At 39.2% G+C, this 22,459-nt stretch overlaps 1 protein-coding gene across 1 annotated transcript in view; it reads right to left on the bottom strand.

Annotated features, from left to right (window-relative positions):
* Nucleotides 1–2,900: 2,900 nt before the first annotated feature.
* Nucleotides 2,901–22,459, bottom strand: part of DAP (death associated protein) — a 54,089-nt gene continuing 34,530 nt past the window's right edge. The window contains exons 3-4 of the mRNA XM_069004023.1: nucleotides 7,627–7,669; nucleotides 2,901–5,707 (exon numbers count right to left, since the gene is read on the bottom strand). Of these exons, the coding sequence (XP_068860124.1) occupies nucleotides 5,588–5,707; nucleotides 7,627–7,669 (163 nt within the window). The 3' untranslated portion in view covers nucleotides 2,901–5,587. The remainder of the gene's footprint in view (nucleotides 5,708–7,626; nucleotides 7,670–22,459) is intronic.

The following is a 22,459-nucleotide window of genomic DNA, read 5'->3' as shown; positions in this document are numbered from 1 at the left end:
TAACTCAGCTGGCCAGAGCATGGTGCTAATCACACCAGGGCTGTGGGTCCAATCCTCATATGGGCCATTCACTGAAGAGTTGGACTCAATGGATCCTTGTGAGTCACTTCCAACTCAGAATATTCCGTGATCTGGAAACAGATCTCACTGCTGTGCTCTCCAGTTCACTCGCTCTTCTATGAGTAATGAAGTGATGTCACTGTCCATCTTAACGTGGTGTTAGATACCCATTGACACCTGAGACAGCTACCACACATGGCTTGTAAGAACTCATTTTACACACCTTCATAGCCTGCCACTTGCTTCTCTGCCAGAAAGGAGGATAAAAACCATTTTACTGAACCAGCTTTAGTCCAGACAATACGAGAATACACCAAAGGTAAAATGACGTTACCTTACTGACACTGATGCGAGCTCCAGGGTCATTAGCAGCTAACCAATTTTCATAATCCTTAAAATCACTGTGGATTACTAATGCTTTCCTTTTTCTAAAGCTATGAGTGACCTACAGAATGCCAGACACTCACGTTTTCTAAAAATACCTCCAATGTAAGCTGGACAGCAGAGATTATGTTACAGGGCTTCTTTCAAGGTCATTTGCAAGATCTATGGTTGCTGTGGCTTTAGTATCCCGCATTTCAGTTTTGTCATTGACAGCCTTCTGTGTTTTGCAAAAAATCATCAGCAACCATGCAGGCTTGTCAGCTCCAAATAATAATAAATTACATTCCCAGAAAGAGGTATCATATTCTTTTTCTCACCTCTGATCAGCATTCTGAAGGGATGGGAAACAGTCATTGCAAAAGAAATGACTTCTTTGTTCAGGGAGTGTTTTGTCAAATACAATGCACTCCACCTCTCCCTCTCAGCCCTCTTATCTGAATGCTAGTGCTTCCATTTTATGAAAAGATTCAATAAATAGTATACACTAGATGCAGTCTTTTCTCTGATATGGAGATGAGAAAAATCAATAAATGCACAGTCTTGAAGGAGACCCAAAACCACAGGGACAAGCAAAATACAGACCTCCATCTTTCTAAGAAATTACTAATTTTATATAATACAATCACGCACAGCACTTACCAAAGGTTATGGCTACGACACAGATTTACTTTACCATTTGCTGAAGAAATCCAGTTGATTTAATGCTGCAGACTTGACTCAGTTTCTTCTTGCAAGTCAGCCAGTCACTATGATCTGCATCTCTCTGCATCCTTATAGAGCAGATGTTAGCTGTAACCAGTTACACTTAAATGTCTTTATCTTGTGAGATGCTTCTGTGCAAAGAATTTAAATTAAAACAGTGATTTGTCTTAATTCTTTACACCATTGCAGCCTCTGACCAGCAACATATCCCCCTATTGTAAAGGTAACTTGTACCCATACTGACATCCCCACATTTTCTAAAATGCAATTATGTGTATTAATCCAATATCTTAAGGCATTAGCCTAGACTTAAATCTCATTTTAAACTTAATACACCCAAATCTGAAAGGAACACAAGAAGTGGCTTATAAAGCCCACACCTCCCCACCCCATGAAGATGGCGAGTATTCAAAATAAAGTCATTCCCAAGGGGATAAAAACATATGGCCATTCATTCCCTTCAACTTTGTATGGAAGACTGCTGTGAATATTTTCATTAAACAGCCAGGAGCATACGATGATCACACAACTGTGGAAAAACATACAAGACTTCTGCTTCAAGGCATCCAGTGACAAAAGGGTAGATCATACTGTTGACATAGAAGTAAATAATTTCTAATTACTAGTAACATTTGCAATTCTGCTGATGACAAGGCCATGGAATTTGGAGTAAAGTTGGAAAACTCAATCAACAGCATGCCAGACATCATGAACATGTATTTTCCCAAAATTTTAATTTAAAAAGGTATCTTTTTTGAATCATTTAGCATGAAAAGGAGGCTGAGGGGAGACCCTATTGCTCTTTACAACTACTTGTAAGGAGATTGTAACAAGGTGGGGTTGGTCTCTTCTCCTAAGTAACAAGTGACAGCGTAAGAGGAAATGGCCTCAAGTTGTGCCAGGGGAGGTTTAGATTATGTATGAGAAAAACTTTCTTCACCAAAATGGTTGTCAAGCTTTAGAACAGGCTGCCCAGGGAAGTGGTTCAGTCAGCACTCCTGGAGGTATTCAGAAGATGTATGGATGTGGCTTTCAGGGACATGGTTTAGTGGTGGACTTGGCAGTGCTGGGTTAATGCCTGGACTCCATGACTTTAATGGTCTTTTCCAACCTAAACAATTCTGTGATTATCTGAGTACAGAGTCTAAGGATGTAACATTGCAGTAGACCCAGGGCAGTAGCTATCATCTCTACACTGTATCACATACATTTGCTGTATTATACACACACACCACACATACACTAAACATGGGACACTCAAAGTGTCAGAAAGGTCCCAGAAACACTGTGGCAATTTCTCCATATTCTTCAGCAAATCACTTACGTTATGGCATGTATTATAATGTTAACTGCAGCTTCATGAGAAGCTTGCCACCTCTTCTGATTACAATACTTGCTTCTTCTGAAAGACTAGAACTCACAAAGCAAGAGAGAATGTTACATTTAATTTCCTTTACCATCCTCATTTAGTACCAGGATTAGATTCTCTAGCTTCACAGGAGCTGAGCAAACATCTCCAATTTCATAGTGGAAAACAGCAACTCCCATTCTAGCTGGTACCATCTACTTTTTATTTTACATTAGACTGGACTATTCAAAACAGCTCATCCACCATGTCATAAAACTTCATAATAAATTTCACTATCTATAAAATGTTGATTAGTCATGCAGCAGTCGGTAATAAAATCCCATAAATCCCACAAAGCTGCACCCTGCTGATTTACATTGCACTTACAGGAAAAAGGAGACCAATATACAACTTCATGCTTTATTGTTGCATTATTGCCACAGTGACAATTACAGAAAATTTCTTTTGCAGTCATTTCAAGGTAACATCTGAACATCTCCTGTGCTTATATGCTATTGCAACAGATTTTTAAAGTATCAGTAACCATCAGTAAGAAATCCAGTTCACCAGTTTTGATTATTTTGGACAAGGTAATGCTTTGGTAAGGACATCTATGTATAAACATGGATACCTCCCAACAATATATAATATGCTTTCATACAGAGACATCTTCTAAGCATATACAAATTCCTGCACTCTAAAAAGCCACTAAAGCTATCTTAAGAGCCATACTCCATTGTACAAACTCACTTGTCTATCTAAGTAATCAAAGACAAAAATCAGGTATTGTTTATATATGCTGAATATATTGCATTAACAACCAGGAGCAGTAGTTTGTAATTCGAAAGCATCCATGCTCCTAACTTTTACTGTCAGAATGGAGATATGGTGTGGCTTTCCAAAGCATTTCTACCAGCTGTTACAAGACATGGAGCAGAGGTACCCAGCCCCACCTTCCAGTGTGCCTCCACACTGAGGTTTAGTTTTCCACTGCAGTCAATGGAGCCAAGAGTGATCCAGCTCATCCTGAAAGACACTTCCCTTTGGTCAATGATGCTGTACCTAAACTCTGCTTACTGTCCTGACTGCACCACCACTGACTACACTGGGGTCTAGACAGTGTCTCAGATGTAGGCACAGCACAGGGCAGAGCTGAATCCCACCCATCTCCCCCTGAGGCCAGCAGGTACCAGAAGTGCCTGCAATGATTGGCTCCATTAGTGATGCAGCACACAGACAGCTCCGGGCTGCACCATCAACCGCTCCCTGTCCCAAGTCTGCAAACATTCCTGCCAGCAAAGCATCTCCTGCAGAGATTCCAAGAGGCTCAACAATGCTACCCTTATAAATGAGTTGCTCAGGTGTGAATCACTTGTACACTCATAAGCAGCTACAAACAAGGCCTCTGCTGCACTGGCATCAGAAACAGAAAGCAGATTTGAAAAGTTACACATATTCTAATATAGAGTAATTCTTACAAATAACACTCATTCCTTAAGGCAAGTATGGTTATCTAATCAAATTGAAAATAAGGGCTGCATATATAGATTGTACATCCTTCCTTGGGTTTAGAATAAATATATCCAAGCACATAATTTTCAAAACATCATTTCCATTTCAAGCCTGTGAAGAGATGGAAATGTCAGGTCCCTTGCACCCACATGAAGTGAGTTGTTCCACTTGTGAAATGGGCCAAACTTCCCATAATTTTGTTGCTGTTGTTTTAAAACAGCTACTCAGGAAATAATTATTTAATCTGAAGAATTTAAAAAAAATAATATTTTTTAAACTTTCCTCACTGTTTTTTAACCATAAATTAACTGGTAAAGCCCCAAGTGACCCTAAAATTTCACTGATTTTCCAGGTGAATGGTTGCAGCATTAGCTCCCACTTTTTTGACACCATTAGGAACTTTATAAACCTGGAGAGTACTAAAAGCTGTATTGTATTTGTAGTCAGTTAAAAATAGAAGGACACTTTAAAAATGTAGGTAGAATGCATAAAATTTTTTTCCTGGTTTTTACAGAGATGAGTTACAGAAGGAAAATGAAAGAGCTAAGTAATTTTGAACTGAGAAATCAATTTAATTATGTGGTTAAAACTAAAACAATTGCTCTATTTGAAAACACTTTTTACTCCCTTGTATCACTACTGTCCTTCAGAATAAGAAGGCTAGGAAAAAACATGATGTGCAAAAGAGGTTGGATCATAAACATATTTACTAACAGTATCTCTTAATTTCAAATGGTCATCTCAAATTCAAAATTAGAAAAGGTAAACAGATTTTTCACCAACTTATTTTAAATTCAGTACCGAGGGTCATGAATTCCTTCAGCTTGTTATTCGAATGGGAAATCATCACCTCAGAAATACAGCCCTCAGTGAGACTCATGAGATCACAAATGAGTTGTCTACAGCAGCAGTGTTCTTGTAATTTTGATTTCTCTCTCCTCTCCATACCCATAGACCACCAGAGGGAAAAATCTCAGCAAGACTGTGCGAGTGCAAAGGGGTGTAAAGAAGATTCAGCGGGATCTCTGCCCACTTGAGAATGTATGAGGGCCCTTTTATCATCTCCCTGGCTGAATCCAGAGGGCACTAGGGTGTAACACCATAGGATACTGAAGGCTGCAATGGTTCTATGTAATCAAGACAACCACTGACTTCTGTCTCAACACACACAACCAACTCCCTCCAGACAGTAAATGTACCAGTACAAACAGGCTGTTCTTCTTTACTGGCTTAGCACAATTACTACATTAACTATCTGCTATTGTGAGTCCGTAACTAAAAGTACAAATTTTAAGCTCATTAATCCTATTATTCGTACTGAAGTTTTTATCTTGGCAATAAGAAAATCTTATTAAAAAACCACCCCCGATCAGCAAATACTCAATACAGAATTTTCCATCTGGGATAACAACTGAAAAATGTCTTCATTCTTCTTAACCCTTGAGAATTTAAGTAAAAGAAACAGCGTATTATTTTAGAGGTCAATTTTACTGATTTGACAGTGTGAATACTAAAGGATTTTTGTCTTCTCTTGAAAACTTAGTCACTGAGAGCAGTTTGGCAGAGATCCTGACGGGGAGCTCATTTGCGAGGCTGGTGGATGTGCTGTTTGACGTGCTGTGGGTGAGGAAGCTTTTCCACAGAAGGATGTGGTTTCTGATGAGCCACCTGAGCTGCAGCTGGAGGGAAGTCCTTATCACCCTGTTCAAAGAACACAGCAGGAAATGTTTAGGAATCTTAAAAGTGTACTTTCAAGTTCAAATTGATCTAAGTTCTAAAAGCTGTGAAAATCAGATGGAAAACAGTGTTGCATATTACTCTGGAGTTCCCCTGTACACATTCTATCTTTCTGTTCTTTTAGCCAACTTCAAAATTCTTCCTATGCAAGCTTCACTTCCTTCCAGTTACACACACTATCCAATAATACAGTATCTTAATGTGAACCTAGGGAAAAAAAAACCAAATATTCCTATCTTCAGAGGTGTTTGGTTTTCACAAAGCCACTAGAAAGAACAGACTATTTTAAAAGTAAGTTAAGGCAGCACAAAAAGCCTGCTGTAGGAACCAGAATCACAGAATGGCCTGGGTTGGAAGGGACCTTAAAGATCATCCAGTTTCAACCACAATGCTACAGGCAGGGATGTCTTCCACTACATCAGGCTGCTCAGGACTCCATCCAACTTGGCTGTGAACAATTCCAGGGATGGGGCATCCACAACTTCTCTGGACAACCTGTTCCAGTGCCTCGCCACCCCCAGAGTAAAGAATTTTTCTTAACATCTGATCTAAACCTACTGTTTCAGTCTGAATCCACTCCTCCTTGTCCTGTCATTCCATGCATTTGTAATTAGACTCCCTCCATCTTTCTTGCAGGCTCCCTTCAGGCAATGGAGGGCTGCAGTTAAGTCACCCCAAAGCCTTCTCATTTCCAGGCTAAACAATACCAGTTCTTTAGGAAGAAAGCAGGATCTAAAACTACTTAGGACTCAAATCTTAGGGGTGGCTGGCTTTCAAGTTTAAAATGCTCTTTTAACCAGGTCTGCTGGTGTTAGCTCTCTGGTGCTGCTGTTGGGCAGTCTCAGTTCAGGTGTAACCCATATGTCACCTATTTACCACTGCCATTTCTAGGGTCAGTCCCATGAGGCTTTCAAAAAGCAACAGGAAGCAAATACTAACAGTGCTCAGTGACAGGGGGATAACAGCACCACAACTTCCCTCTTCAGAAAGTGGGACAAACATACCACAAGCCAGAAGCCCCCGGCACTCCATTGGCTCACAGGGCAGCAATCTTTCACAGTTTTGTTTTGGTTTTGTTTCAATCACTACGTTAACTTGTTAGATTTTGCTTTTTTTTTCTCTAGTCCAAGTTGCTTCCAAGTTTCAAAGATCTCCTCTCCTCAGACTCAACATTTTCTGCCTTCTCTCCCCTGACGCTGCCAATTAGCCATTCCTTATGGGCCAAGGAAAATGGCATCAGCTCACTCTTTCCACCGATGGGATCTGACACAACCACAGCATCTTACAGTAAACCACATTACAAACCCCAGGGATGTAAGGTAACCATCACATAAAGCCATGATAAAAACCCTGTCACACAATGCACAAGGCATGAATTACTGATCATATGATTAATGGCTAGCTAATACTAAGGATTTACAGGTCCTGCCTGGTCTTAAAATCCAGGGAATAACACCCTGAATCCCAAGTATACCTCAAGGCACATATGGCAGCTGAAACACACTATCTTCAAGCATGTACCCTTACAGGCAGGAGTGTTCTCTTCATCACAGATCAAGCTACAGCAGCAGTTTAATATGCAGCCATTTCCAAAGGAAATGAATGCAGTAATATCTAGCTTAGATACAAAAAGATGATCCAATAAACTTAAAGTGCTAAAATTCAAAGGAAAACTGTGGAAATAATTTCAATGAATAATTTCAATTCCACACAAACCCAGAAAGAATGCTCAAAGGACCTTACATGAATATAGAAAACATAAAGCCTCTTCTCACAAAAGAGAAAGGGGTATGAAAATGATTAATTTTGCTCTGATTGGCGGTAATTCTGAAAAGCTTACAGTAATTTTGCTATGACTGAGAGAAATTTACTGATAATCTTACCCTAGCAATGACACCGGAGATGAACACCGCTGGTTTAGGTGGGCTGAAAAAAATAAGAGGGATTATTTGTACCAGTTATTTAGAAAGTAAAAATGAAAAAGACATCACACATAAAATGCAAAAAAAAGGTGGCATTTTTGGCAACTGATTAGTGTTTCAAATAGAGAAGACAAATTTCCTCTTCAAATGACTATTGCCTTAGTAGAACTTACTGCAGCCAAACCCAGACCAGTAGGTTTTGGCTGCTATTACTTCACATTGATTGTGACAGCAGTAAGAGGCTAGTCAAACAATACTGCTTCTTACTTAAAGCTTAGAGTCTTTGTTTGCATTAGTTTCTTAATCCTCAAATTTTACACATAAGCTGCCAGCAGTAGTTTATGTAGTAAACTAAACAGTAGGCTTAGTGTATTTGTACTGCGCAATGAAAACTGTAGCTGGACTAAAGTCACTGCTGTGTTAGAGAGTAAAATAAATTTCAAGTTTACATCTGTCAGTCAAATGAATTAGGATTCTGAGTCTCAGAAAAAGCAACACTCAGATTTTCAAGCAGGTAGTCTACTCTCCTAAAAGAAACATGTCTGTAATAAAGCAAATAACAATATTTAAATAATTTAAATAATTAAAATTTTAAATAATTTAAATAATTAAAAAACATGAAGCAAAGCGTTTCCTGGTTTATCATCTGCAGAACTTCCATCCACACTAACAGGAAGGGACTCTTCACAGCCGGAGTCCTCTGAAGCTTGGTCAACACGAGCCATCGGTCTCCTCTGGGTCACTGATCTCCTGAACTGACCACCTCTGCCTGGAGGCCACAGTACAGCCACATCCAACTGCTTGCCCTGCTGGCATTGCCAGCGTCTGAATTACAGACACTCAGCAACCCCAGCGGCTCTGTGGCAAGTAAAACCACACACCTGCATGGAATCTGCAGAAGGGTTGAGACCTGGAGCTCCAGAAAGTCTCCACAATAGAGGTAATTCTCCTGTAAGAAAACCATGTAACCTGAGGCACTGCAAAGGAAGCAGAGTGGGGAGGTGAAGGTGTCCCCCGCTCTGAGAACATCTGTAACTGAGGAGTCAGAGCAGGTGGTTCATTACCTGGACCACAAGAAGGGTTCTACCCTGAAATGTTACGGCTCACGACGTTGGAACAACACAAATCAAACACAAATCAAATGACTTATTAGAGGAATGACAGTGATTACTATGATGCATTTTACAACTACACAGCTTGTAAAAATTTATTAACATGATGTTGTGTGAAGTTAACAAGCAGCCCAGTATTAGACTTGATATAATGAACTCATAAATATTGTCTAGGCCCTGTTTAAGTCACAGTATTGCTACTCAGTCTCTGAACAGCCTGGTTATTTAACAAGGCTCAGCATCCCTCCTAGAAATTTTTTAAAAGTCAGAAAGAGAAAGACAACACTAGAAAAAAAGGAGAAAGGAAGAGAGTTCTGCTCTAAACACTTCCATGGAAGAGTAACAGTGATATTTCCTGCAATAAGAAATAATGTTTTGATAGCTGTATTAGACTTTTTCAACCTAATTTCCTGTCAGTACAAACTAATAACAAGCAGAGATCAATAGCAAAACACTTCCTTTTCATTCTAATTGTACCGAGCCAATTAGTATGTTACAGTCTGCATGAGACTTACTGGATGCTGAGTAACAATCTCAAAGAAATAACTCTGACTGAGAAAATACAGATATACTGCAGTGGCTCAAGGTACGATTCACAAACTAACACCATGACATTATAAAGGAAATGAACAGTAAATGGAACAAAAAAAGGTTTGGCAATTTATTCTTGAACTATACATGGAATCTGGCTTTAGTCACGCTCAGAGAAACTGGTTGTTACTTGACATTGTGTCATTAACAATACTGGATAGTGAAAAAGTTAAATCAGATGATTTTTTTTTATGTTCTTAACATGACCTTTCAATGCTCATTATGCTTGAATGATGCATGAAATTCAAATCAACATTTCCCCAACAGAGCCTGTATTTGCTGAAATGTGCCACGACCTGTTCACCGACTACCACACTGTATTACCTGCTGTGTGATTCGTAATTCTTGCTTTAAAAACAAGTGCAATGTTCCATGGCTTCGGCCAAAAATGACAACCAGAAGGAATCTCTTCCATAATGGTCATTTCGAACACAGCTTTTACCACTGCAAATTGCAAAAATGTTCTCAGAAACCCAGGTCTCCTGTTGAAATGTCATGCTATTAATACTCAAAGGAACCAAACCTGGAAGTGTTAAGTTTCCCAAGCACATGATAGAGCTGGATAGAGTTAGAATTTTTGGGAGATTTCTGTACTTATTTTAACTTAATTGTATGTTCTTTTGTCTCAGGAATTAGGCTGAAGATCCTGTAAAGATCATTGTCATTTTCAGGTAAGCTAAAATCCAGCCTGAGGTTTATGCTTAAGGTAACTGCAGAAGCAGCAAGCACATCTTTATGAAGAACATGAAAGTCAGCAGTACCATTTTCCTCATAAAAACTACATTCTTTAGACACAAAGCACTTATCTTGAACTCTATCATGATGTAACACGTTCAGCTTTGTTTATGCATTGGGTTCTGCGACTGTCTTTAGTTACACTGTCTTGCAAACACTGATTAGGGCTCTCCCACAGGCGTGTGGTAAGGCACCAAAACACCTCACCTAGGGTTTATGTGGAACATTCTAGGATAGTGCTCACACACAGGGAACAAGCTAACAGGAAGTCAGAGTTGCAAAAATGTATCTACTCCCAGATGCGGCTGGAACAGTTCTCTCAACTTTCCCCCTTGTTTGTCCTCTCCATGGATTTTTGACTGGACTCTTCCTGCTTTATGCTAGATTTCCAGCTTTTAAACAGAAGAACTAATGGTAACACTGACCTAGCTTCCAGCTCAAGTGCCTCTACCCTCCATCCACAGAGATCTTACAGAAACCCTGGCACTTTTTTCTGGCTGCCCTGGGTCTCCATGACGAGCTGTGGGTGCACACAGTAATGAGGCTTCATCTCTCTACTTAACTCATTACACAGGCAAAATGCCTCACTCCTATGGAAGACACACCAGCCTAATAAGAAGCTCATTTCCATGCATTATCCTGTAGCAGGGAAAAAGACAAAGCTGGCCAGAGATGCGAATGATTGAGTGTGTCAGTATTTATGTTCTATGTCAAAGCCACTGGTTTTCCTTACAGTTTTACCAAATTACATTGTTTCAGAAAAAATCTTTAAAAAATTAATTTTGTTCATTATCTTTGATGATCTATAGAACCAGGACCAGGCCAGAGCATATATAATCACACATCTATACTAATGAAGAATTCAACAGATCACAGAAAGGCCTGGATAATCAGTCACTGATTCATGCTTTAATTTCATTCCTAATGAGAGAAATCTTTCCACAGATGAACTTTGTCATAATAAATTCAATCTCTACTGCCAGACTTCCAAACCATGGTCTTTAGTGGACCCAGATTAGCTGCCAGGACCATAACTCTGAAATTGCACTCTGAGGCATCTACTGGGATTGCAGTGTTGCAACATTCCTCATTATCTTTCCCAAGAACCTCCTGAAAACAGAAACAAAAATGGAGAACAGGCACAAGCTATCATTGCTACATTTGTAAAACACTTTCAAGTGCTTTAAATTCTATTGGTGTTTTATGCAAAGCACAACCTACATTTCCAGTATTTTGTAAGCTGTGATGGTTGCTCTGAGGATATACTTAATCTGATGAAAATTGGTTTGACAGATGTTGTTTTGAAGATGCAGCATTTGTCTAGGCATCAGTAAACAAGAAAGCAAAAAAAATTATTTTCTGACAAAAACTAATTTAGTTTATACATATATGTGCTTTACAGCTATTTAATGCACATGTTTATTTAAAGTTAATTAATAGCCACAGCTGATACTGTGTAAGGAACAGAGTTTTGTGTCTGCCAAGACTGGCTAGTGTTTGTGTCAATACTTCAGAGCAAATCCTTATTTTGTTATAACATATGGAGAAAAAGAACACATCTGTTAAGATCCAAGCATTCAGAGAACTTACCCTGATTTTACATGTGTGATGCTGCACCTGTTTAACATCAGGATTCATTTATCCTGACTGTATTCAAATAGAATAAAGGTTTCTATTATTTCATAATACTTAGCTTAAAAAAGATCTTTATCTGACATGGAAGGTAAATCACAAAGAAGATTAAATACTTGAAAAAATCATTAACTAGAAGAAATGAGGCATTAATAACACTAAAATCTTATGTCTTCACCTTAGAGGAATTGGTTGAACTTAAGTATGACAGACATGCTGTAAAGACAAACACAGTGACACAGGAGTTACTGTGAAATCTCCTAGAGGCTACAGAACACACATAGGGCAGATAAGTATTTATCCAACTCCATTAAAATACAGAAACAGAATATATCAGTCTTCTCATTTAACAGGGAAATTTACAGTTAACTGTATCTCTATAAATGCAGTGAATGTGCACACACACGTGCAGAGGCTGTGCATGTCTACGCACAGAGATTACACAAATTCACAGCTGTTTCAGAGTGGTCCCAAATGCAGAACAAAGCAGAGCACATTCCCACTGCTGTGGGACACCTGCAGCCACTCTGCTGTTTGCAGCACCCAAATTGCCCACTGCAACCCTTACCTGATGGGATGGATTGGATCTAATGCTGGCTTCCAGCAGCAGTTTGAATTGGAGATCCAGTCTGGAGGAAGGACTATGAGCACTGCTCACAGTGCAATCCAAACCAAAGGACTCCATTCAGAGTTGACAAACCAGGAAACACCCCCACACGTAAGCATCATTCCTGTCCACATGAACATAAAAGCTCCTAAAGTCTCACTGCAGCCTGACAGTGCAGAAGGTGAGTACTCTATGTACACTAATGATCAGAAAAATCAAAATAACATGCCAAGACAAAGAAAGAACAAGAAAAAGCAATAGTAAAAATAGTATTTGTTTAATTTAAAAATAAAAAACTTGTTACCTCAATTAAAATATGGTATTCAGGCCAGGAACACTGGAAGTGAAGAGTTAGAGCAAAAATAAAGATGGAAAAAAAAACTGAGAGAGCAGAGAGAACCTACATAAGGCGAGAGCTAAGAACTATTAGCATACAGTATACAAAGGAGTAGGTAATATTGCTCTCATTTACCTTCTTTACAGTATAAGTAGAAAGTGACAATAGCAGAAGACTACATTTAAAATTATTAATAGCAGATACCTTTACAATAGAATTAAATGTAGAACCTTCTGAAAATAAGGCCTCAATCTCCAAATTTCCAGTGACAACACTCGAAACAGGTTAGCCTACTTTAAAAAGGACAAAACTACATAGATGGAAGGCTTTTGTTAGACTAGGAGATTTTTTTTGTCGAAGTATGTTAGATGAAAGTTAAATCATTAAACCCGTGTTAAACTAATCTTCCAGTTGGAATGATTCATACTTATGATTAAAGAATGGGAATGATTCATATTTATCTTTTCATACTCATGGGAATTAATGGTATGTTTTATCACTGCTGATCACCTTTTCCTCTTTTAAGTGCACCTGGCAAACAGATATATGGAATCTATAAATATGTGCTTTTGAAGACTTTGGAACCACAAATTATGTCATCATTTTTAACTATCCAAGAATAACACTAGATCTGTGATTGGGTGTTTCCTTGTTGTAATCAAATCATCCAGTGGCTTGTACTGCAACTCATTGCTTTCCACAGCTAAAGGCCAGCTAAGGAGAAATTTCTGTGACAGACATGGAGAAAGCAAAGGAGAATTCCTGCAAGCCAAAGAGATTGTGTAGCTCCACAGAATCTGGAGTTACACCAAGCTCCCTGACCCTGCAGGCAAAGGCAGCACACAGACAGCACAACCCTTGCCCCTCCAGCACCCCAAAGCCGCAGGGCTTGAAAAGTGAGAAAGAAAAGTGAGCAGAACTTTCCACTGACCAGCTTGCCCTTTATTTCCCTGCTCATTTCCAAATAAACAGCATTCACTTTCCTTACAATTTGCTTAGGCAAGCAAAATGAAAACCATAGATGAAATAATATGATCTGCAGTTACTCATTGATCTCCCAACTGCTCCCTAATGAAAGTTTGGTGGGTTTTTACCCACATGGTATTCATTCCATGAACAGAAAGTTCCCCAAGTATTCTGAGCAGAATATTTTTTCAGTCAATGAAACTTCATACTTTAATCCTGCCCTTCTATTTCTGCAATTAAAGGTATTGTGTGCAGTTGTTCAAATCATCCAGCTTAATCTTCAAGGTTGTTTGAAAACTTGTATTTTCTGGTTATGAAACATAGAAGTTAACTAGTCTTAGTTTTCATCTAATGCTTTAAAGAAGTCCAGGTATGTCTTTATAGGGGTGCTTATCTGAATTTACATAGTTGCCTTTGATTTTGGCATTGTCTGCAAAAATAAATTCCAAGATCATTAAAACCACACTGAGATGATTAAAGACACACTTCTCAGCAACAGAACAAAACTAACAAATACCCTGCTCATCAGCTTCCTTGAAATAATTTCCCGTTGGTTATAATACATTTAGGTTATTAATTTTCTGGACAGAAAAGTAATAATTAGTCTGACTGACTACCAGAGGGAAATGTTTTAGCTGATTGCATGGGGACATACAGTATCTGATATTCTATGATGATTTATCCTGTTGAGGTCAATTTATTTATCTGCCAGAGCTTTCAGATCTTTAAGATCATCCACAGGATGGCACTGTTGAACCTCAGAGTCTCCTGTACATGAACTAGGGAACAATCTCAGAAACATCCAGGTGCTGCAGCAAATACCAAAACAAGTAAAAAGCAGTACTTCCCCTTGATGACAAATCTTGACGAAACGCAGTACATACACACACACACACAATTCATCCACATACCTACAGACAGTACTTTGGGGATACAACTTTCTTGTCCACGAGTATTAGGCTGTGCCCTGACACACCCCAAGAGAACGAAATGCCCTAACAGAAAATTTTAATTACTATTTGTTTTGCTATTCACATACAAGCAAATCGGGTGTCCTGATCTGTTAATGAGGTGGTAAATGACTCGCCATTACATTTAATAGCAACTGATTGACATTCATTATTCTTACATTCATTATCAATGAATTGCAGCATATGGCCTGATTAATCTCACCAGCCTCTCATTCATCTTTGGTTTTAGTGCATGTATTAACCATAAAAGGAAATTATTTAGGAAAGATATCCACCATCTCTTATCTATATTGTTTCACATGATATTGCTATCAGAGAATAAATTTCTCTTTCATGCTGCCTTCTGATCACAAAATGAAGATTTAAGTATTTCACCTTTTCTATAGACTCAGAGGATTTAGAAATAGTCTGCAGCTCTCCAACTTCTGGTTGATTTATAAAGGTTCAGCCTTGTTATTGCAGTATCTCCATTAGCTCTTAGTGAACACCAGTGACCAACTTCCCACATACAGAGACTGCAGCATTAGCCCACTTAATAATCTGTAACTACTTAACTGTGGAAAAAAGAGAGGTATGAAATCTGACATAAAGCAAGTAGTGCTTAAGTGGTGACACAACTCAAAGGAAACTCTAAAATAAGGAATTAAATAGGGTAGACTTCAAGCATTTGCAAAATGACCGAAGACCGTGGTGCAAAAGGGAGAGGATCAAGTCTTCCATGTGTTTGTCAAGTGCTGAAGTGCATCCCCATGAATGTTCCCGTGACAGCAACGCGCTTCCATGCTGACAATATCATGACCATGGGCCTGCACTGCAGTGTCTTGGCTACAGACACACAGGAGCCAGTTGTGGCACTGTTGTACTCCTCCATCTCTCAGCAGATGAAAGATGGAGTGCAACTGGAAGAACAGCATGATGCTATACTAGGAATACAGGATGTCAGTGTAGTGAGAAAGACACAAGAAGGTAGAGGCTAAGGTGAAAATCTTATCACTTTTGTCCAGGTGAAGCTGTGTTTGTCTCAGAGACACACAGCCGTGGCCCAGCCCAGAATTTCCCAACCTTTCCTGTTAAGAGTTCATAACCTGAATCTTGCTTTCCAATATTTCACAGTATTAATCATTCAGTAGATGCGCACCTTTTGCTCTTCTACTGCTTTGAGCAATTGCAGTATCATTTGTTATTATCCCTAAAACCACTGCAGACATGAAGTCAGATATGCAGGCATCTGCACATGGATAAATACTACATCACCTTCCACATCCACACAACTGTTGTGAGGAGCCTTCTCAACCCAATTTTACACCGTGCATTCTGAATGGTTTCCATTCCACAGTTGCACCCTACTGTTATGTGAAGCTCTCCAAAGCAAACGTCTCTGCCCATAGCACAAGGGACCATGAGGAAGTTCTGACCATTTCAATAGGCCACTCCTAGGGAAGCTCTGAACACAATAAAGGATGTGGTGGAAGGTCATGAAGATACTCTGGTAGTATCAGATCCCAGCTGAAGATTGTGTAAGCTGACTGTTCTTGGCCAAGAACTTGCTTTAGTTCAAACCCTGCCAAAGTTATTGACACAATTTTCCCTACTCTCCAGCGGCAAGCGGAGGCATAAATCATGTCATCGAGACATAGAAAATATTCTTTAAGTATGCAATTTCATATTCAGAGCTCACATAGGAGCAACAGAAGATGGAATTAAGAAATGTTTTAAACTTAACAGCTTACTTTTAATAGCAAGAAACCCCCTAGTCCCTAATACACTTTACCCAGCTAAGTTTTTACTGCGACAAGGCAAGGAACAAAGTTCTCCCAAAGGGATTCAGACACAGGTGCATCTTTGTTTAAATGAACTTAGTGAAGTGCAATTTCTCCACAGAGAAGCTGACCTCCACTGACCTCAAAGGAAGCAACCACTTGATTCCTCTACTGCCATTGCTACGCCTGTGCTGAGCAGTGGCCGTTTTCCATCATTTTCCATCTAGAAACATCCAGTCACCTAAACATTATCAGAACAGGCTGTTTCTTCCTTCCATATTCATCTTCAGGGTTTAATTTAGAAGGTCAATATCAGATATTACTACATCCATCTGCAAAACTTCCACTGTCAATGGGACTGGGACTTGGTGCCATGAAAATACAGAAAATGACGCTGAGGAAATCAATAGCAATGGGATTCAAAGCATTGCAATCTGAAGGATGTCAAGAGGAGTTCTTAGGCACTAAGCTTTCACTCTGTGTGAAATAAATGTCTAGCTTTGTAAAGTGATAATAGAAGCCATGACAAATCAAATGGGTAACAGATCAATGTGCTGTTAAATCTGAATATAGTTCTAAAGTAGTACCCATTCGTTTCAATGGGATGTAGAAATCTTAAAGCAACTACAAACTCCTGAATGTCAATACCAGTAGTGATTTTTCTGTTAATCAAACAAGAATGACTGCTACATTTCTAGTTCAGTCTCTTAGATCTGCCACTTCCTGTTTTTTTATTTGTTTGAATGGGTTTTAAATGCTTTAATAACAGCAAAAGCAGTTCATTTCCTTAAAGAAGTACTATAACACCTGCAGGATAGCAGGTGACCACCTGGCAGCATTACCTTCTACCACACAGAGCAGGGTTAGATCACATTTTTTCTGTTTGTGATGCACATGTAGCTTTGCTTCTTCACTTTGTTTCTATGGGACAAATAGATGAGCCTCTCTGAGGAATGAAAATAAAACATACATGCACAGTCTCAGCTGAGGTTACATTTATTAAGCAGCAGCACTACTGGTGGTACTTTATGCTGCGAGTTTGTGCTAGTATTTTATACTGGTCATTTCCATGCACAGCATAACAGAAAAGAAAAAAGATGCCTAAAAATTACTCACTTTATCCACTACCTGGTGGGACAGTTGTGGCTGGAGTACTGTCTAAAGCTACGTTTCTATAGTTCTAGTTGAAGGGTGTCCTCAGCAAGAACAGTTTTTCCAAAGCAACTGCCTGGTGGTAGTACCTCTGGCCACTGCCTGGATGTTATAACAAGTGACAATATAATAATGGGAGCTAACTTAAGAAATCATTATTCACCTCAGATAGGTACACTTTTCAAAGTATGAGCTTATGTTGGATTAGCAAAAATAACCATACCATTCCTCTGTATGCTTCAAAAACCTGTTTCTGTCATCCTGTGTATATTTGGACATAGAAACATTTTAATTAATGGCTTTTTATTTATTAATGAAGTGGGATATGCTTTGTAGAAGCCTAATAACGTGCAAATGCAGAGATTTCTCATGATTCAGGTAATTTTTACTCTTATGTAGTTCAGTGGAGTCCCAGTACACCAGCGTGAAGATTACTGAAAACATATAACACCACAATCAGATTTTCAAACAATTAAAAAGTGAAAATAGCAATTGTCACAATAACTACACCATCTATCATACGCACAACCAATTTCTAAACACTACATAACTTTTCTTAATGTGGTGTGACTCATAGCTTATTCTCTTCAAATTTTCACATTTGGAAGAAACATTTTGTAAATATGAGACATTTCTGCTACAGGAACGTATTTTCCATTATTTATCTCTTGGTTCCATTATTTTCTTATTTCCCCTCCCACCATTAAGACTCATCAATATGCTGGGACGCAGACTAAAAATCTGCGTAATGCTGACTATTTTAAGAGTTCAGTATACAACACATTCCTGTTGAGTTTCAATTACAAAAGCAAGTGGTTAGAGGGAGCTCAAGATCTGCAGGAGAAAGAAGCAGAGGAAATTTTTTAATGGTGCTTTTTTGGCAGCGGATACAGGGAGGTATCCTTCTCTAACAGCCTTTTAGCCCCCAAGGGCTTGATCCCAAACCAGTAGTGTTTTGGGTTGTTTTTAACAGCAACACATTAACTGTGCAATAGTGGCAAGTTAATCACCAAACTGCTTATCTTCTATGATGTGATGACTTTGGATAACGTATTTCCGAAGTTGGTGCTTTCCTGAGAAAGCACCTCTGTAACTTGCAGCATAATCACTTCACATGTAAATACATCAGGAATTTGGAACTTTTAGCAACCAAATTTTGCTTCAGACTGGAGTCTAAGATGATGCACTGTCTGATTCAGCTGAACTCTCCTGAATTCACATGATCTTAGAGCTGAAAACTTTTGCAACAAGAAGTCTTAAAAATACTTTAGAGGAACAACAGCACCAATTTGGATCTTATCATTCTTCCTTTCTTAAAATCAAAGACTCAGGGAGAAGATAAAAGATATACTGCCCCGGGATTGCTAAGTCAAAGAACACAGGAAAGGATTCAGATGGCTATCCTGCTTTCATCAGAAAAATGTATCATGAAAGAGTGTGAGAGACAGAGTAGAAATCACACTGACAGAAATGCATGTATCTGAGAAAGGTTTCAGATTCCATTAAGGCTCCACATTCTGGTCTGATACCGTACAATATAGATAATCTTAAAAAATTGCTGCCTCCCCCCCCCCCCCCCCGCCAAAATCCAAGTTTTCATTTAACTGAAAATCAGAGGTATTACTCAGATGAGGGCTGCAAAACATAAAATAGCAAAGGTCAGTGGAATGCAACAATGCTAGAAGTAGCAATAATGTATTTTGGGAATCGGTGTCTATCTGTGGTCACTTCTCAGTCTCCAAGTGACTCCCAAAGCACCTACCCACGTGAGGTGCAAGTAAGTCATGAGGCCAGACTACATTTCAGGCTGCTCAGACACAAAAAGCTGTGGTTCAATGAAAATCTATTCTCTGACAGGGGCTGAAAAAAACCCAAACACATGTATTACTACAGCTTTTTGTTAACAACCAGATAGCTGTGACCTCAAAAAGCTCAAAATAACAACACAGAGATATTTACTGCTTGTACTTGTATTCATTTACAATCCTCCTTTTACATTATTTTCTGAGATCACATTTTATAAACTGGTATGTGTAAATTTTTGACCAACAAACACATTTGCACACTCTTTTCACGTCAAAAGCCTATCCATTCAATCACCATAAAAAGCAAAAAGAGCAGGTGTAAAGTGAATGTCCTTAATTTACCAAAAGGCTAAATAATTTCCTAGTTTTCATCCTCCATATTTATGGAAAAACTTTGTATTAACCAACATGGCATTCCTATTATTAACCTGCACTGTCAAGAGAGGAGATGGATCTCTAGTGTATTCTTGCTCTGAGTACTTGCTGCTATGACATTAAAATTGACAGAAGGGTATTGGGCTCCTGTCATATTTACTTAAAATCTTCATACAGAAGAAGCCCATAGAGACATACCCTAAGCACCCAGATGACAGCAATGCTATTGCTGCTACATAATGGCCAGCTGCAAACTGAAGTTTAATTTCATTTTTGCCTGTCAGAGGGATCTCTTCTAGCTACTTCCAGTTGTAAAGAAATGTCCATGAATTTTACAACAGCAATCCTCATTCATAACTGTAACACATGAAAAGAACTAGAAAGTAAAGCGTACAGAAGCTTTAAGGGAGACAAGCAAGTTCTGTTGTGAAGCTCTGCTACAGAGAACAGTAACACTTCCTGATGCAACCTAGAGAGGATAATAGCACAGTCCAGAGTTCAGAAAAAACATGGTGCAATCATGCTACTTGATCTGTGAGTGGAAGTAAGAAGAGAAGAGTCCATTCTTCCTAGGTTCAAGAGTTTTGTGAATATTGGGCAGAAATACAGTAGGGGAGGAAACTGCAAGGAGAGGGAAAGGAAAGAGAAAGAGCAAGGAGAAGGAAAAAAAGGAAGGAAAAAGTAACATCCTCTTCTCCAGCAGTACTGCTGAATAAGCATCAGGAAAACTTTCTAAACAGTGGAAGTGTAAGCTCCTATGACAGGCCGAGATAACAGGGCAGAAGAGATATCCAGAGATATGCTCCATGTCAAGCTATCTTGTTTTGTAGACAATAGTAACACTAGAGAAAGCCAATGAAAAGACAATGCAAAGATGCCACTGATCTGCTATGAAGTCCTCTGATGTAGGTACCACAGTGTATCAGTAACATGTTGCTGTGGGGCTTCCTGCCTCATGTAGAAAAAGGGCTCGACCATGACCTTGTTAAGCAAAGGGAGACAACACTGGTGCACAAATATTCTTTCTTCTCCCCCTTTTCTGTGTGGGTGGGCTAAGTATAATCACATGTATGCAATTCCCTCCCACCCTCTTCCCCCCCCCCCCCCCCCAGTTTTATAGATGCAACGTGGAAAAATGATCGAAGTGCTTTACAGCCTATGCAGAGACAAGGAGCACTGCCATTCTTCTCAAAGACCATCAAAAGATAGATTTGCAAGTCCTCTGAAAAGCACTGATAAGCTATCAGCAGTAATGAACCACCAGGCATCTATGGGTTAATTCTGGTACCTATGCTATTTCCTGAAGCCTAGTTTCCATATAGACCACTGGAGATCCTCTGTTTTTTTATGACTCAAAATGTTATGACTTGAGCATTTGAAAGAGGAAAGCCACAAGTCTCCACAACAGAAGAAAAATGCATGGGAAATTGCCTACTCTCTGTATCTGTCTGTGCTGGCACGACACAAACCACATTGTGTGACAGAAAGCATCTACCTAGCATTGTGTCAAAGGGAGAGCTGTGATCACCCTTGGAAGGGGCAGAAGTCATGCTGATTTTAGCCTGCATTCGCTTTGCAGAGCTTCAGGTAACAGACCGGTGTTAACACTGAATGGAAACACTCCAGAAAACATGAGCTAAGCCAATTCACTATTACAGAAGTCCAGTCTGAAGTAATTCCTGTCTTTCTCTAGGTCTCACAGACTGGCAAGCAGCCTCTCATAGCTTTCTCATAAACCACTCAATGCTCAGAAAGTTTCATTTTTATTTCACCAAATGTTATCTCACTGTCACTCTTGGCATATGAAGCAATTTCATCAGCTGTTGCCATTTCTTTTAGGTATGGTAATCTTGAGGAACAAATTAATTAAAAACTTAAACCAGACTGACAGGTGTGACTTCAGTAGCAGTTTTTTAATGGAAATGCCTATTTAGAACTTCAGGAAAGCTTGTAATTACTTCAGGTAGGTCAGGTTTTAGATCAGATCAAAATATTAACATAGCAGTGGAAAGGTGTAATTTGGTGGTGTTTATGTCCTTGGAAAAATCTAAGGAAACTCAGTATCTCAGCTATTGTGCACATAATGCAACCATTTCAAATGCAGTTTGTAAACTTGAACTCTGGCTATTTTCATTAATATACTGTGCTGCATTTTCCAGAGGGCTTAGGCCTTCACAAATGTGACTGATTTAAACAGGGCCACCTGTACCTCTGAAAACTGAGTGAAGAGTATTAAGTAGGGTACCTGCACTTGAGAAACCACTTCTGAATTTTCAGTAGAATGTGTGACTGAGCCTGCAGAACCACTATCACAGAAGCGTGACAGAAGAGAAATATCTGATATAATCCTCAGGGAAAATATGAAAATAATTTGAGCACAAATTAACACATAAACAGGATAAGCCAAAAGAACCAGTTGGTCACCATCTCACACATGCTTTTTTACTATAAACAATTTGGTTGCAATGACAAGGAAATACACTATTGTGCAAAATGTGGACTTGACAGCCCAGAAGATCATAATCCTTTTAAGCACAGAACAGGCAATGCAAGCCGAGGCCAACTCAAACACCATTCCTAACGTGACCTTGTCCCTGGACCTGCACTTCAGTATCTTCCCTAGTGGTTTATCTGGCTGCATTTTAGGCTGGGTTAGCAGTGCCCATGAACAGATGCCAGGCCACTGATGACACTCCCATCACTGCAGCGATGTTCTGGGTCAGGGCTCAGGGCAGGCTGTCTCTCTGGAGG

This window comes from Aphelocoma coerulescens, chromosome 2, assembly GCF_041296385.1.
Source record: "Aphelocoma coerulescens isolate FSJ_1873_10779 chromosome 2, UR_Acoe_1.0, whole genome shotgun sequence".
NCBI lineage: Eukaryota > Metazoa > Chordata > Aves > Passeriformes > Corvidae > Aphelocoma > Aphelocoma coerulescens.
The sequence above is the reverse complement of the archived record's forward strand: the minus strand, read 5'-3'. Positions and strand labels throughout refer to the sequence as shown.